General features: G+C 45.0%; 1 protein-coding gene across 1 annotated transcript in view; it reads right to left on the bottom strand.

Moving 5' to 3' along the window:
• The window catches only part of EFEMP1 (EGF containing fibulin extracellular matrix protein 1), a 73819-nt gene extending 61821 nt beyond the window's left edge, over positions 1-11998 (bottom strand). Inside the window, exons 1-3 of the mRNA XM_063123798.1 lie at positions 11954-11998; positions 1364-1461; positions 264-351 (exon numbers count right to left, since the gene is read on the bottom strand). Coding sequence (XP_062979868.1) covers positions 264-347 — 84 coding nt within the window. The 5' untranslated portion in view covers positions 348-351; positions 1364-1461; positions 11954-11998. The remainder of the gene's footprint in view (positions 1-263; positions 352-1363; positions 1462-11953) is intronic.
• Between the last annotated feature and the right edge of the window lie 3183 nt (positions 11999-15181).

Below are 15181 nucleotides of genomic sequence, written 5' to 3'. Positions count from 1 at the left end.
AGATGAAATATTTAACTCAACGGGACAAAATAGACCACAGAGCCCAACAGATGCTAACCAATGGTTGTACGACTAGTCAACTCTGCAGAGCGTTGTTTTTCTCCACTGGTTATTTTGGGGAAATAGTCAACCAAGGGGTGGTTTTCGCCTGATAGACAGACAACGGTTGACTTTTCAACTAACATTTGATGACTTAAACCACGGTTGGTTATTGTGTGGTCTGAATGCAGCCTCTGTCTCCCCCTCCCCTCCCTATACTTTACCGTGTATGTGATGGTTTCATCTACTTCCTGTGAATGTGCTGTAGCGAGCATCAATGCAGCAAGGAAAGTGAACACCACCATCATGAACCTTAAGAAAAAGAAGAAAACCAATTTTTAAAAAGAAATTTTACATACTCACACACATACTCATGTGACAGGGCACCTCACACTTTCCCTGGTACTTCTGGCTAAAAGAGGCTAAATTTACCACTGTTTTCTGCAGTGGTAAATCTGTGTTTGGGTTGTACCATTTCATACTTCAAGTGGGGAAGGTGCCACAGGAACAAACGCTTGTTTCTACAAAATTATTACCCTCCACATGGAAAACTAGATGTCAATGAGGAGTGTTCTACATTTCTCGTTTTCTATGTGCAGGGAAAGATTGATATAAAGGAACATTCAGTCATGCGATTTTGAAAGTCTGAAACAGTACAGCCCAAATGCAGGCTTACTACCTTCGTGAAAACTAGGCCCCACTAGTTCTACACAATATTGCTCATTTGGCCTATGTGTTGTTATACATATATGTATCCCAAATTTTTACTTAAAAGAAAAAAAGCACTCCCACCCCAAATAGCAGTCTTCAAATATTTAAAAGGTTGTCACACAGAGGAGGGCCAGGATCTTTTCTCAATCATCACAGAGTGCAGGACATGGAATAATGGGCTCGAGTTACAGGAAGCCAGATTCTGGCTGGCCATCAGGAAAAACTTCCTGACTGTTAGAGCAGTATGACAATGGAACCAGTTACCTAGGGAAGTTGTGGTTCTCCCACAGTAGAGGCATTCAAGAGGTAGCTAGACAACCATCTGTCAGGTATGCTTTAGGGTGGATTCCTGCATTGAGCAGGGGGTTGGACTCGATGGCCTTATAGGCCCCTTCCAACTCTACTATTCTATGATTCTATGAAATGAATAAATATGGTGAGCATACAACCTGTGTTGATAACATTACTACGTTATTATGAGGTATTAAAAAAACCCCATAGCAAATGCTCTTTAAATATATTGTTTGTTTTTGCAAAGTAATTCTGAATATACATACACAGATAGGAATTTGAAACTGCACCTTTGGAAAAAAATATATGATAGGACCCTTACCTGAAGACAGAGAGCAGAACAGAGACACTGGGACAGATTAGGAGGGAATTCCTTGTGGTTTAGCAATGCTGCAAGTCTCTGTTGGTATCTTTCTTCAGCTGCAGAAAAAACACATAGGTGTTATAATAAAATAACCATTAGTTGTAAACAGCATGCAGGCTTATGCTTTTTAAAGCAACATAATTTAAGCAGTAGAACCTTTTGATATATCGTTTCAATTTAATTGTTGCATTCTCAAAACTCTTTCGGGTCAATTTAATGAAAACGCTCCATGTTTATGGAGCAGTAGTATCTAGTGAAAATGGCAGTGAGTGGGTAGATTCACTGAGTCGGGAAGCCATGGAGGGTTTCTGGCCCTAGGGCCTTTAAAAAATTGGAGCTGGGATTTGATGCCAAACCCCATTTCCTCTATTTGCCACCTGCTTTCTTTCTTTGCCTCCCCCTGTTCTTCCACCTCCTTTTCTCTCTGTCGCCTTCTTTCTTCCCACCCAGTGGGTTGCCAGGGATGAGTGATATCGCTCTTGTCAGAGGTCTTAACCAATCGCATACAGAGGGCCACATGAAATTAAGCCAAGGGCTTCACTTGGCCTGAGAAGCATAGGTTGCCCTCCCATATTTTAATCCAACCAACATCACGGGGTTGTTGTTGTAAGAATAAAAATGGGGTGTGTGTGAGAGGGAGGAAGAGCCATGTTATACAAATATGGCAAAAGAATTACTGAGAGCTTAAGACATACACAACTGGGTTGAATCTTGAAGGCATGTGCTGTACTACTGAACTATGGTACTGTTAGAAAAATTGTGGATTACAACCCAATTAAATCAAATAAAAAGGCATCCAGATGCAGTTTCAAAAGGAAAGTTTATTTCCATCTCAGGTACCAAAAATCTCTTTGTACAAAGGTCCCTCTCCCTTGTCAATGTAAGGGAAAAGGCCCGGAACAGAAGTTTACGTTTCATTTTATACAGGGGGGAAACATTGTATGCAAATAATTGGTTGCTTGCTCAGATCGTCACAGCTGATCCTCCTCCCTGTTTTCTTGACATGCCCAGATGGGTGAGAGACCCTATTGACTTTGCAAACTCCATTATCACATGATTCCCTTAGCAATGAATCCTGGGACCTTCCTGTCACGTATTCCATTGTCTTTAACTAATCCCTGTCCACCACTCCCTCCCTGGTCCCCCCCCTCACAATGTCCCCTGGGACATTCCTGTCCCACTTTGCCTACGTGGCAGAAACCTTCCTGCTTCTTATTTGTCTCCCTGGTTTCCCACTGAGCTGTGGGGAAAGGAAATAAGAGGTAGGTGTGTGTGTGTGTGTGTGTCAAGCGCCTGGTGATTTAACCAGCGGCTAGGGCTCGTCCTTACCCCTGAGTAAGCGACCTTACCCAAATAGGTAAATGGGACTTTTCTCTCCTACCTGGGAGTAGGGGGTCTATTCTACCCATCTAAAGCCATAGCTAGACCTAAGGTTTATCTCTGGATCGTCCAGGGGTCAAACCTGTTCATCTAGGTGACACACAGGGGATCCAGTGCTCAGGCAGGGGCGAACCCTGGATGATCCAGGATAAACCTTAGGTCTAGCTGTGGCCCATATCACTTAGAAATCACCCAAGGGTGGCATTTTGGGAAAGGGAAATGAGGGATCTTGGAAGGACGGGAGAGAAGAGATGGGTGAAGGGAGTAGTGGGAAATCAATTATTTTTCCATAACAGTATCACACCCAAGTGCTTTGAGGGAGCTATGGCCCTCCATACTCCACAAGTGAGTGCTGACAATGTTGCGGGGGGTGAGGGAAAATCAGTGGCATAGAAGAACCAGGCCTCACAGGGATGCAGCGCTGATACGTTTTAATTACTGGGGCTGCTGCGGTCCTCTGCCTCCACCACTACCCAGAATTCCCTGTTCCCTCTGAGTTTAGCTGCAATCCTCACGGCAGCTGGGGCAAAATGATCAACAGAGCTGTCTGCAGTTCAAAACTGGCCACTACACCACTGGGGGAAAACAACACATTTTTAATTATCTTTAAGCATCTTAGTTTGAATCATTAATGGATAAATTTATTCATTTCATTTATTTATTACACTTATATACCGCCCCCCATAGCCAGGGCTCTCTGGGCGGTTTACAGAAATTCTAAAATTGAGATAAAAACAAGTATACAAAATTTAAAATTCTAAAACACAGAACATACACACATAAAGCATTAAAAACCGTTAAAAAAACCTAAACATGTGGGTGATTGAGATGTGCTGCCATATGCCTGGGCAAAGAGGAAAGTCTTAACCTGGCGCCAGAAAGATAGCAGCGTTGGCGCCAGGCGAGCCTCGTCAGGGAGATCGTTCCATAGTCTGGGGGCCACCACTGAAAAGGCCCTGTCCCTCGTTGCCACACTCCGAGCCTCCGGATAAAGGAAGGGATCTTGCCAAGAATAGATACAGATGTCAACCTCTTCACCAGTTTCATCTCATTTCTCTTGCATAAAAAGGCCTACTCTCACTGAGATGGCATACCTGTACCTGGGCTGCAGCTGTTCAGAATACAGGTGGGGGCTCAAATGGAAGACTGCATTCCTATACGTAGCTGGTGGGGGGGGGGGGACACAGCAAGTGTACGCAGCAGCAATGAATTAGTAGGGCTACACAGCATGACTGCATGGCCACACACTCCTATGCGCATTCTTTCAATGTGTATGGGGGGTTGAGTGAACCCCTCCTATGATTTATTTTTTGGATAATAATTTTGTTTTTCCAGTATATATAAACAAATGTTAATAAATAAATGAATGTTCATTATACAGTAATCTTTTTTTTTTTAACCACCCAAGGTTATAAACATAATTACTTTCCATTTCAGGTTTCATCTTTTATCCCTTTTATCCCGTTCCCTCCCCGCAGACTGGAACATTTCTCATAAATTGTCCCATTTCTTTTTCTGGGATGTTATATCACTTCTGTTTATCTCTTCCTTTATTATATTTATAGTTATTTTCTAACATTACTTCTTTTCAGGAGTCCCAGAGTGCCCTATAGGCCTCTGCCAGAGTTGTTCTGTTCATTTCTTTCTTCATATATTCTATATTTTTTTGCCTCCTATGGGTGCCACCAAACTCTTTCCTTCTTAGGAGAAGAGAAGGGACTGAGGAGAGAGAAAGAGAGTGAATGAGAAAGAGAGAGAGAGAGAGAGAATGAGGAAGGGAGGGAGATGTCAAATAAGGCTTTGGGAGAAAATATTTTTCCTGCTCATGACCCTCAAAGAATTTGACTCCATCTGGAATTAAAGCTTGAACCTCTGAATTGCTATGGAACAGGATGAAAAAACATATGATCTCATCAACAGATCTGTACCAACCCATCAAATGTAACACAGAAATTGGAAACAATGCTTTTCAAAGAAGAAAGATGTGTAAAAAAGAAAAAAAATAGAAAAAACTGGGGAGGGGGAAATCCATCCACCAGCTTCTTTTCCATCTATATATCATTGATCATCCAAGCATGTCTTGGAACAGCCATGAAGAACAAATGACTCAAATATTATATGTTTGCTGTATACAGATGTCTTGGTTCTATTACAGCAGGGTATCAAACCTCAGGCCCATGGGACAAATTCAGTTCCCGTAGAGTATCAACCTGACCCTCCCAGGTTCTAAAGGGAGGTCATCAAATCATAGAGTAGTAGAGTTGGAAGGGGCCTATGAGGCCATCCAGTCCAACCCCCTGCTCAATGCAGGAATCCACCTTAAAACATCCCTGACAGATGGCTGTTCAGCTGCCTCTTGAATGCCTCTAGTGTGGGACAAGTTACCTCCCTAGGTAACTTGTTCCATTGTCAGACTGCTCTAACAGTCAGGAAGTTTTTCCTGATGGCCAGCCAGAATCTGGCTTCCTGTAATTTGAGCCCATTATTCCGTGTCCTGCATTCTGGGATGATCGAGAAGTGATCTTGGATTTGCTTTTTTTGCAGCCACATCACACTGTTGGCTCATATTCAGCTTGCGATCTATAACAATTCCACGATAATATTCAGCTTGTGATCTACAACAATTCCAAGGTCACAACCCTGACCCCAATTCGTTTCCCTTGAACATCAACTTCTCTCTGCTCCTCTTTCCCCTCATTCAGACTTATTTTGACCACGTTTTCTATACGTCCAGGGTCTCAGTCTGATCTGCTGGCTTCCCCAGACAGCTCTGCCCCTTTCACTGTTTCCACTAGCTTTCCCACCACCATTTGGTGGTTTCTTGGCTTTTGACCAGTTCCCCCCCGCCCCCATCCTTCTAAAATATTGCAATGTTTCTTAGGGTGACCCATATGGAAAGGAGGATAGGACCCCCTGCATCTTTTAACAGTTGCATAGAAAAGGGAATTTCAGGTGTCATTTGTATGCATGCAGCACCTGGTGAAATCCCCTCTTCATCACAACAGTTAAAGCTGTAGGAGCTATAACTAGAATGACCAGATACAAAAGAGAACTAACCGCTCCTGAAGATTTGCGTTTTCTGACTGGGGAGTTAAGTCAATCCCTTTTTGGAGGACAAAAAAGTCTTTTTGAATTTGAGGAACATATTCAACAAATCCTCCTCTCTCCCTACCCATAAGTATTGTGATGTTGTTGTGACATTCTGACTCTGATTTGCGAAACAGGTGGAAAAAAGCAGGAGGCCTGTAATTGCTCAGTTATTGCAAACTATTCAGTCATCATTCAGTTTCTATTGTAACTATTGTAAACAACTTTAGTTTCTTGCAAACTATTTATGCTCGGTTATTATAAACAACTTGTTCAGTTTCTGTAAAGTATTACTGTATTTTTACACTTGATAATTAATATGTTACATAAAATGTTTGTTTACCTCAGTTCTTTTGATATTATTTAAAATTCTAGCAGTTGTGTGCTGGTTAGCATTATTTTACTTCAGCTACAAAAGAAGGCAGGGCTCCTGCAGCTGTAAATGTTGTGATGAAGAGGGCATTTCACCAGGTGCTGCATGCATAGAAATGTCACCTGCTGAAATTCGTTTGTCTATGCAACTTTTAAAGATATAAGAGCCCTGTCCTCCTTTCCATATTGTCACCCTAAGAGCTTTATGCTAAAATATTCTGGTATTTTTCCCCTACCCTTTCTTGCGTTTGGCTCCACTCACCACTCAAATGTGGGCCCCTAAATGGAATTCGGCCTTCGGGCTGAAAGAGGTTCAACACACCTGTTTTATAGTAGTTGTGAAAGCAGATGCCCAACATGAGTTTTTTTTTAAAAAGCGCACAAGGCTTCACCTGCTGGAATTGAGCATGCTCAGCACACCCAGTAGCATTCAAATTGGAAAAATTGCTGAGTCACATCTTTTGTTGCTGCACCAGCCCTGATTAAGACCCAGAGACTTCTGAACTCACTTCAATCAAAGGAGTCTTTTCTGCCTAGCCAATATCTTCATGGTTGGGAATATTGCAAGCTTGTCTGCAGGTTACTTGAAGCGAGCAATATTGCAGTTGGTTAGTTCATGGGTGCTTTGACCACAGCTAGCTTTGGGATCTCTAGAATCATAGAATACTAGAGTTGGAAGGGGCCTACAAGGCCATCGAGTCCAACCTCCTGCTCAATGCAGGAATCCATTGTAAAGCATACCTGACAGATGGTTGTCCAGCTGCATCTTGAGTGCCTCTAGTGTGGGAAAGCCCACAACCTCCCTAGGTAACTGGTTCCATTGTCATACTGCTCTAACAGTCAGGAAGTTTTTCCTGATGTCCAGCCGGAATCTGGCTTCCTGTAACTTGAGTCCATTATTCCGTGTCCTGCACTCTGGGAGGATCAAGAAGAGATCCTGGCCCTCCTCTGTATGACAACCTTTCAAGTATTTGAAGAGAGCTATCACGTCTCCCCTCAATCTTCTCTTCTCCAGGCTATAGCTTACAGTGTGGCTTCCTGTGATTTCTTCCTTTTGCTCCCCCAACCCTCCGACCTCTACCATTGCAAGGGACACATGTTTGCCCCCTCCTGTCACTGTAATGGAACACAAAACAGACTGAACAAAGTCTTTTTTGAAACTCTATGGTGCAACCTGCATTTTTATGCAAGAACATTTGTGAGTAAACCCCTTTTAGTTTTTGTCTTCACCAAAGAAGGGTGTGGCGTTCTTTTGTTCTAAGATAGCCTATGTGCATGTGGGACTGGTAAACACTCGTTCTGTTTTGCCTTTTTGTTTTCCTTTGCTAATTACGTTTCTAGCAGGAAGCATCATTACTAAATTATTCCATCAACGACTCCAGCAGCGTGCTGCTCCTACATCACTACTGAGCCCAACGGAAGCCCAAGTAAGGAGGAGGGGATTTGGGGTGTAGGGGGACACTGCATCTTGCGTTCTCTGCCAGGGTTGTCAACCACAGATGCAATATATAGGAAGTACAGGAAGCCACCCTGTAATCTTCTCTAAATGGTCACCAGAGACCACATAGGATTTTCCCATCAGAAAAGGAATGAGGAGAAGCTGCTTGGACTTGCCAGGAAAGACGATGACAACAGAGTCGCCCTTTTGCTGTGTCGTCACCTGCTAAGGTCAGGAAAGGACTCCGATTAAGGCTCACGCATGAGGGTATATTTGTAATAATAAAACAGGATGTGTGTCCGTCTGTCCGTCCGTCAGCACCAAAACTGTTAAACCTACAACCTGTAGCTTGGCATGCATATTAAGGGATTCCTAGGGGTGTCCTCAGCAGGTGTCATTTGTATGCAAGCAGCACTTGGTGAAATTCCCTCTTCATCACAACAGTTAAAGCTGTAGGAGCCTTGCCCTCTTTCAGGTTGTATCTGGTCACACTAGGCAGGGCTCCTGCAGTTTTACCTGTTGTGATGAAGAGGGGAATTTCACCAGGTGCTGCATGCATCCAAATGACACCTGCTGAAATTCCCTTTTCTATTAAAGATACAGGAGCCCTGTCCTCCTTTTCATATGGTCACCCTACCTTGTACCAACACCTAAGATATCTTGAGTTTGCATTAGATGGCAAACACAGCTTTGGCTCTATGTAATGCAGTGGCATCTGATGGCTCTGATGTGAGTGGGGTGGTGAATACGCTACAGGTTTCAGTCAGAACCTGTCAGAATTCTAAAGAAGGTATCCAAGGAGCCTTGAATACCTCCTTTAGAGTTCTGACTGAAACCCAGAGTGAATTCACCACCCCACTCACATGGGAGCCATCAGCCTCCATTGGCGTAATGTATGAAGTGGCTCCAAGGAGGGACACAAGAAACTTAGGCTTCAATCACGACATGTGGACATCACCTCAACACCCCCGCTTCCTGAAATATGCACCAAGATACCTGTCATTATCAAATTAATGTTATGCACTTTCTTGATAACCATAAACTTTGCATTACATTGCACTTCATGACTCCATCTAGCTGCAGCTTCATGTAGACATTCATGTCACTCCACCTTGTTACCCAATGAACTGAAGTTGATGGTGTGAACAGCCTCCGTTGCAAAGTGTTGGGCCTGCAATGCCCTGAGATGATGATGCAAAAGCTTTGAGCTGCAATGTCCGTTTCTCACATGCCACCTCATTGCTGCTGCTGTTGCTAAATGACGTTCCTGCACATGTGAACTTAAGCACAGGACAGATGGGAAGGTGCGAGCCAGCGTAGTGTAGTGGCTAGAGTGTTGGACTGGGAGTCAGGAGATCTGGGTTCTAGTCCCCATTTGGCCATGGAAGCTCACTAGATGACTTTGGGCCAGTTGCAGGCTCTCAGTCCAACCTACCTCACAGGGTTGTTGTTGATATGAGGATAAAATGGAGAGGAAGGATTATGTACGCCACCTTGGATTCCTTAAGAAGGAAAAAAGGTGGGATGTAAATGTAATAAATAAAATAATGAGTTTGATGTTTAGAAGTGACACAGTGGTAGTGTGTGGTAGCTAGGGACCTGTGAGCCCAGAGGCCCCAGTTCAAATCTCAACTCAGCCATAAAGTTATTGCGTGACACAGGGAACTTCCTTATTCCAGGGCAAACTATTTGTCCATCTGTCTTATAAATCAGACCCCACAGATCGGTTCTCTCAAGTGTTCTCTCAGCTGAGGCATCTTCTGGTCTTATTCCGCCCCCTCTACTACTTCTGCAATTGCAGTTATTACAATGCCACAGGGAGCAGCCAAACTCTTCCTTTGGCCCCTGAATGTATTACGCACAGCTTTGAAAATAAATCCACCAAAGTTTTTTGTTTACCAACCCATTTGCTACATACCGATGTAGGATGCTTGTAACATATCAGCAGAGATGGGGACGACGACATCCCCTCACCTAATTTACAGACATTTTCCTACCTGACTCACCAGGGTTCAGTTCTTTCTTGTCAAGGGTGAATTGGCGGGTGGCTAATCAAGAGGCAGATATGGCACCTAGATGCAAAGTAGAATTGAGCAGGGCCTGTGAGCTGGGTGTGGACTTAGAATTGTTCAGGATGTACCACAATGCAGATGCTAAGAGCTCTACGACTGCAACCCCATGCATACTTAACCTGGGAGTGAGCTCCATTGAATCCAATCGGACTTACTTCTGAGTAGGCATGCATAGGATTGTGCTGTTAGTCGATCAGCAGGTAATGGCTGTTAATTTGGTCTCAAAGTTTACAGGATATGAGATTCGGCAAAGCAGTATCTTTGTTTGGCTCAGCTCAGATTGGGGAAGAAGGGTTGCAGGCCGCCCTAATTTTACGCGGCCTGTGGAGATGGGTGGCACAGAGACCCGGAGTGATGGGGTGGCACACACACACAGAGACACTGGATAGCTAAGAGTGCTAGTTAGCTAGCTTTATAGTCCTGCAATGCTGCAAACCCCACCCGCTTTTGGCTCTAGAAAGTCCCATGGGCCTCCACACATCCCTCTTGCCTGTCAGCTGGGTAAGTGGGAGTGCAGCTAGCCATTATCGAGTTGCACCCCAGGCCTCCAATTGCTGGTCTTAATGTATTTATTTCATGTATATTCTGTAGGGGTTTTCCAGCAGTCTCCCATGCAGGCAAAGATTGGAACCGCTGAGCTCTGCGGAGTCCTTTAGCGTTTGAATGTCGGGGCATTAATTTACTGCAGCCTTCCAAAGACCAGGTGCCTCCAGAGGTGCTTGACTACAGTTCCCATCACCCAATGGCTGGGGATAATGGGAAAAGTAGTCCAGCACATCTAGAGGACGCCAAGTTCAGGACGGTTGGTTTAGTGACAGGCGGAACAAACCTGACTCCTCACGCTCAAAGGAACAAGAAGCCGGAGATGTGGAAAACCTTTGCTGGAGGAGCAAAGCAGTAGACGGTCCTGGACCAGACAGACAAAGATCCCGAGCTAGTCTCAAAAACGCCTTCCTATGTTTCACTTCTATGCCTGGCAGGGATCTTCTCCTAGAATTTATTTTAGGAGGCAACTAATAAATAAGAGAACAAGCAAACAAAAGAAGGGGTTGCCTGGGTTGTAATCCGCGATTGGGCAGATTAGAAATGTGCTCAGTAAATAAATATATATAAAAAAGCTCTCAGGTAGCAAAGGCTGTGAAAGGCCCCTCCCTGCCTGGGACTTCATAGGGCTGCTGCCAGCCTCAAACAGTGCTGCGTTAAGATGGACAGTTAACCAAACAGCACCTTATACTTTGACCAACTTTCGTTAGGAATCGCACTGAAATGGACCGGATCTCGCATGGAATTCCCAGATCCCCCCCTACCTCGCATCATTTTAAGAAGAATCGCCTTTATCCCAGAACATTTACCCCTCCAGCCAATAACGATGCAGATTCCACCCCCCATTTTTTTTAATCCTTTGGCATAGTTACTCCTACCCGATCCACCGCCCTCGAACAGATCACCAACCCTAAGCGTGTTTTCTCAGTCCCACTGCATTCAATACGATTTACTCGCCAGTAAAGCGTGTGTTGGGGTTTGCGGCATAAGATTGCAACCCTACACAGACTTTCCGGCGAGTAAACCCTATTGAACGCAGCGGGCCTTCCGCCTGAGTAGACGTGCCTAGAAACTTACAGCCGCACCATCCGGATCGAAATGCTGTTCGACAACGCTTCCGACATATATCCGAAATCTATTTCCACGATTGCTCCTTTCCCCCCTCCTGCCTTTTATTTCTACTGCATCACACAATGCTGAACTTCGTTGCCTTGATGTAAAATCCAACGCAAATCCTACTTAGAGTAGACCTATTGACACGAGTGGGGCTTCAGTTAACCACGTCTAAATCCAATCCCGTTCATGTCAACGGGTCTACTCTAAACAGGACTCACGCTGGAGTTCACGCTCTGCGTTAAAAAAAAAAAAAGATGACAAAAACACGAGCATTCCAGTAATGCCACACACGCCCCTGCAAGGATTGCAGCTTTGCCAGAAACGTTGCAAAGCGCCCCTGCGACGCGGCATGGGTAACATCCCGACGTGCACTTTGCACCCACGCCGGGACGCGCGAAGAGCCCGCGCCGTTTGCCTGCATGCAAAGCTCGGCGCGCCAAAACCGCCTTTTGCAAGGATCTGCGCGGCGGCAACGGCCGCTTCCTCCTCCTGCCGGTGGCGACAGGCCGGCGAGAGAAGCCGAATTCGGGCACGTCTTACCTGGCGGAGCCTCGGGCACACGATGCCGCTCGGGAAGACCGCGGCGAGGTGAGCAGGGCTGCCTTTCCCGTGCCAGGCGAGGCGGCGCAAGACGGCAGAGTTGCAACAGGACAGAGAGAGAGAGAGAGAGAGAGAGAGAGGAGAGCGGATGGGACCTCGCTCGCTCCCTCCCGAAGAGTCTCAGCACAGGTTAACCCCGCGCCTTCGCCTCGCTCGAGTCACGGGAGGAAAAAAGGGTCCCCCCCCCCTCGCTCGCTCCTTCCCTCCCTCCAGTGATTTTGGACAAACTTTAAAAGTTCGAGCTACTGTGTGCATCCTTTGAACGCCCCCTACCGATCTTCCGCTGACTTAACCCTTGCTATGAAGATCTGATGTCCAAATCATGTGTAAACCCAGTTTCTCTCCTTATATATGACTTGAGATCTGTTGGAGGAGCCCTTCTCCGCATCCCAGCAGCTCAACACATCAGCTATGATGGGACTGAAAGAACTGGGCATGTTTAGCCTGGAGAAGAGAAGATCGAGGGGAGACAGGATAGCACTCTTCAAAGACTTAAAAGGTTGCCCCACAGAGGAGGGCCAGGATCTCTTCTCGATCCTCCCAGAGTGCAGGACACGGAATAACGGGCTCAAGTTAAAGGAAGCCAGATTCCAGCTGGACATCAGGAAAAACTTCCTGACTGTTAGAGCAGTACGACAATGGGACCAGTTACCTAGGGAGGTTGTGGGCTCTCCCACACTAGAGGCATTCAAGAGGCAGCTGGACAACCATCTGTCAAGGATGCTTTAGGGTGGATTCCTGCATTGAGCAGGGGGTTGGACTCGATGGCCTTGTAGGCCCCTTCCAACTCTGCTTTTCTCTGATTCTATGACAAGGGACAGGGCTTTCTCTGTGGTGGCACCACGACTGTGGGGTCTCTACTGGCGCCGGCGCTGATTTTATTCTGGCACCAAGTGAAAACATGGCTTTTTAACAAAGCCTTTAATGGTTAAATTCACTAAGACGGCACATTGTTTTAACTGTTTTAACTTTTTTTTTTACTGCTTTTAAATTATATATTGTTTTAACTTGGTTCATGGTTTAATTTGTTTTTAGCTATGTATATTTATTGTTTTATACTGTATGCTTTTATCTTTACGCTGCCCTGAGATCATAATGATATAGGGCGGGATGCAAATGTTTTAACTAACTAACTAACTAACTAACTAAATAATCCCTCTCTTTCTCTATATAGATTAGATAGATGATGGGTTGATTGATTGGCCCCGTTCAGACAACACGCTAAACCATGCTGCTTAACCACAAAATGGTTAACGGAATGCATTAACCTTAATACATTCCATTAACCATTTGGGGGCCATTGATTGATAGATGTAGGATGTCATCACTCACCTTCAATCCGAATGATTAGCTGCTAACCTTTTTGCAGCAAGTGGTTAGTGAGCGTGTTTAAACCCACGTGGTTGTGTAGCCACCATGGTTAGGAATGGTTCACACGACACACTAAGTCATGGTTTGCACAACACGCAAAGCCATAATGTAGTGCTCAAAACATTTAACCATCATGGTTTAGCATGTTGTCTGAACAGGGACAATGTGTTGAATTTCAAAAGGGGGCTAGGGAAAAATATTTATTTGCAGGGTCACCCTTCTTATTATTATTTATTTGGAGCGCCTCTACAAATTAATGGAGGATAAGTGTATCAGTCCCTCTGTTTTCAGCGTTCGGAGATGAGTACCAATTGTTATGTATGAATTTCTGGAGGAGAAGGCTAGTAATGGCTACTAGTCCTGATGCCTATATGTTGCCTCCAGTATCAGACGCAATATGCATATGCAAACCGGTTGCTGGGGAAGATGGGCAGGAGGGTGCTGTTGCACTTATGTCCTGCTTGTGAGTTTCCCATGGGTAGCTGGTTGGCCACTGTGTGAACAGAATGCTGGGGAAGATGGACCCTTGGTCTGATCCAGCAGGGCTCTTATGTTCTTAATGAATGTAGCCCCCGGAAGTGGACGGGGGAGGCAGAGGGAGGGGTGGTGAAAGAAGGAAGGAGCAGGGGCTCAGACCTTCAGGGACACCATGCCCAAGGGTTTGAGGGTGACCATATGGGAAGGGCTCCTGCATCTTTAACAGTTGTATTGAAAAAGGAATTTCAGCAGGTGCCATTTTTATGTAGTAGTATAAGGATCTGTACTACTTTGCATGGTTGTTGTTGCTGACTTAATGTTGTGCTGGTCTTGGACGGTAATAAAGTGATTGATTATGCATGCAGCAACTGGTGAAATCCCCTCTTTATCACAACAGTTAAAGCTGCAAGAGGCCTGCCCTCTTTCGTATCTGGTCTGTTCTGACTTTATACTGTTAGTTTTACCCTACCCAGTGCCTGTTTGCATTCTCTTTCCCTCCTTATTGTTTTATTATGATTTTATTAGAATGTAAGCCTATGCGGCAGGGTCTTGCTATTTACTGTTTTACTCTGTACAGCACCATGTACATTGATGGTGCTATATAAATAAATAAATAATAATAATAATAATAATAATAATAATAATAATAATAATGGTCCCGCTAGGCTGGGTTCCTGCAACTTTAACTTTTGTCATGAAGAGGGAGTTTCACCAGGTGCTGCCTGCATACAAATGACACCTGCTGAAATTCCCTTTTCTATGCAACTGTTAAAGATACAGGAGCCCTGTCCTCCCTTCCATATGGTCACCCTAGTTTTTAATAATGAATATTCCATTTATTATTTTACTTATACACCACCCCTTTTCTTTTTCAAGGAGCCCAAGGCAGCATACATGGCGTCATCTTCTCCTTTTCATCCTCACAAGAACCTTGTGAAGTAGGTTAGGCTGAGAGTTAGTGAGTGCCCCAACGACACGCAGTGAGCTTCATCACCAAGTGGAAACTAGAACCCAGATCTCCCAAGCACCCATTCTAACACTCTACCACTATGCTGGCTCTCCAGGTTCCAGCCAATGCTTGGAAGCCGGGGCGCTACTAGGAAGTGCAATCCTGGCTCCGCCCCGCCTGCCGCCACCATGCCATTTTCCACATAAATCGATGCACAAACAGCCCTATTTCGCCATTCCAAACCTGCATGCTGTGCATAAAGAATTTCCCCTCTTTGTCTTTCCAGCTGCCGTTTCTCCGACTGCATCTGTTATCTGCAATGCTTGGCAGAACCTTGAACAAGGGAGTGATCTTCTGGCAGGGATCTCCGG

Source organism: Elgaria multicarinata, chromosome 4 (genome assembly GCF_023053635.1).
Source record: "Elgaria multicarinata webbii isolate HBS135686 ecotype San Diego chromosome 4, rElgMul1.1.pri, whole genome shotgun sequence".
In the NCBI taxonomy this organism is placed as follows: domain Eukaryota; kingdom Metazoa; phylum Chordata; class Lepidosauria; order Squamata; family Anguidae; genus Elgaria; species Elgaria multicarinata.
Note: the sequence above shows the minus strand (reverse complement) of the source record. Positions and strands in the feature narration are given on the sequence as shown.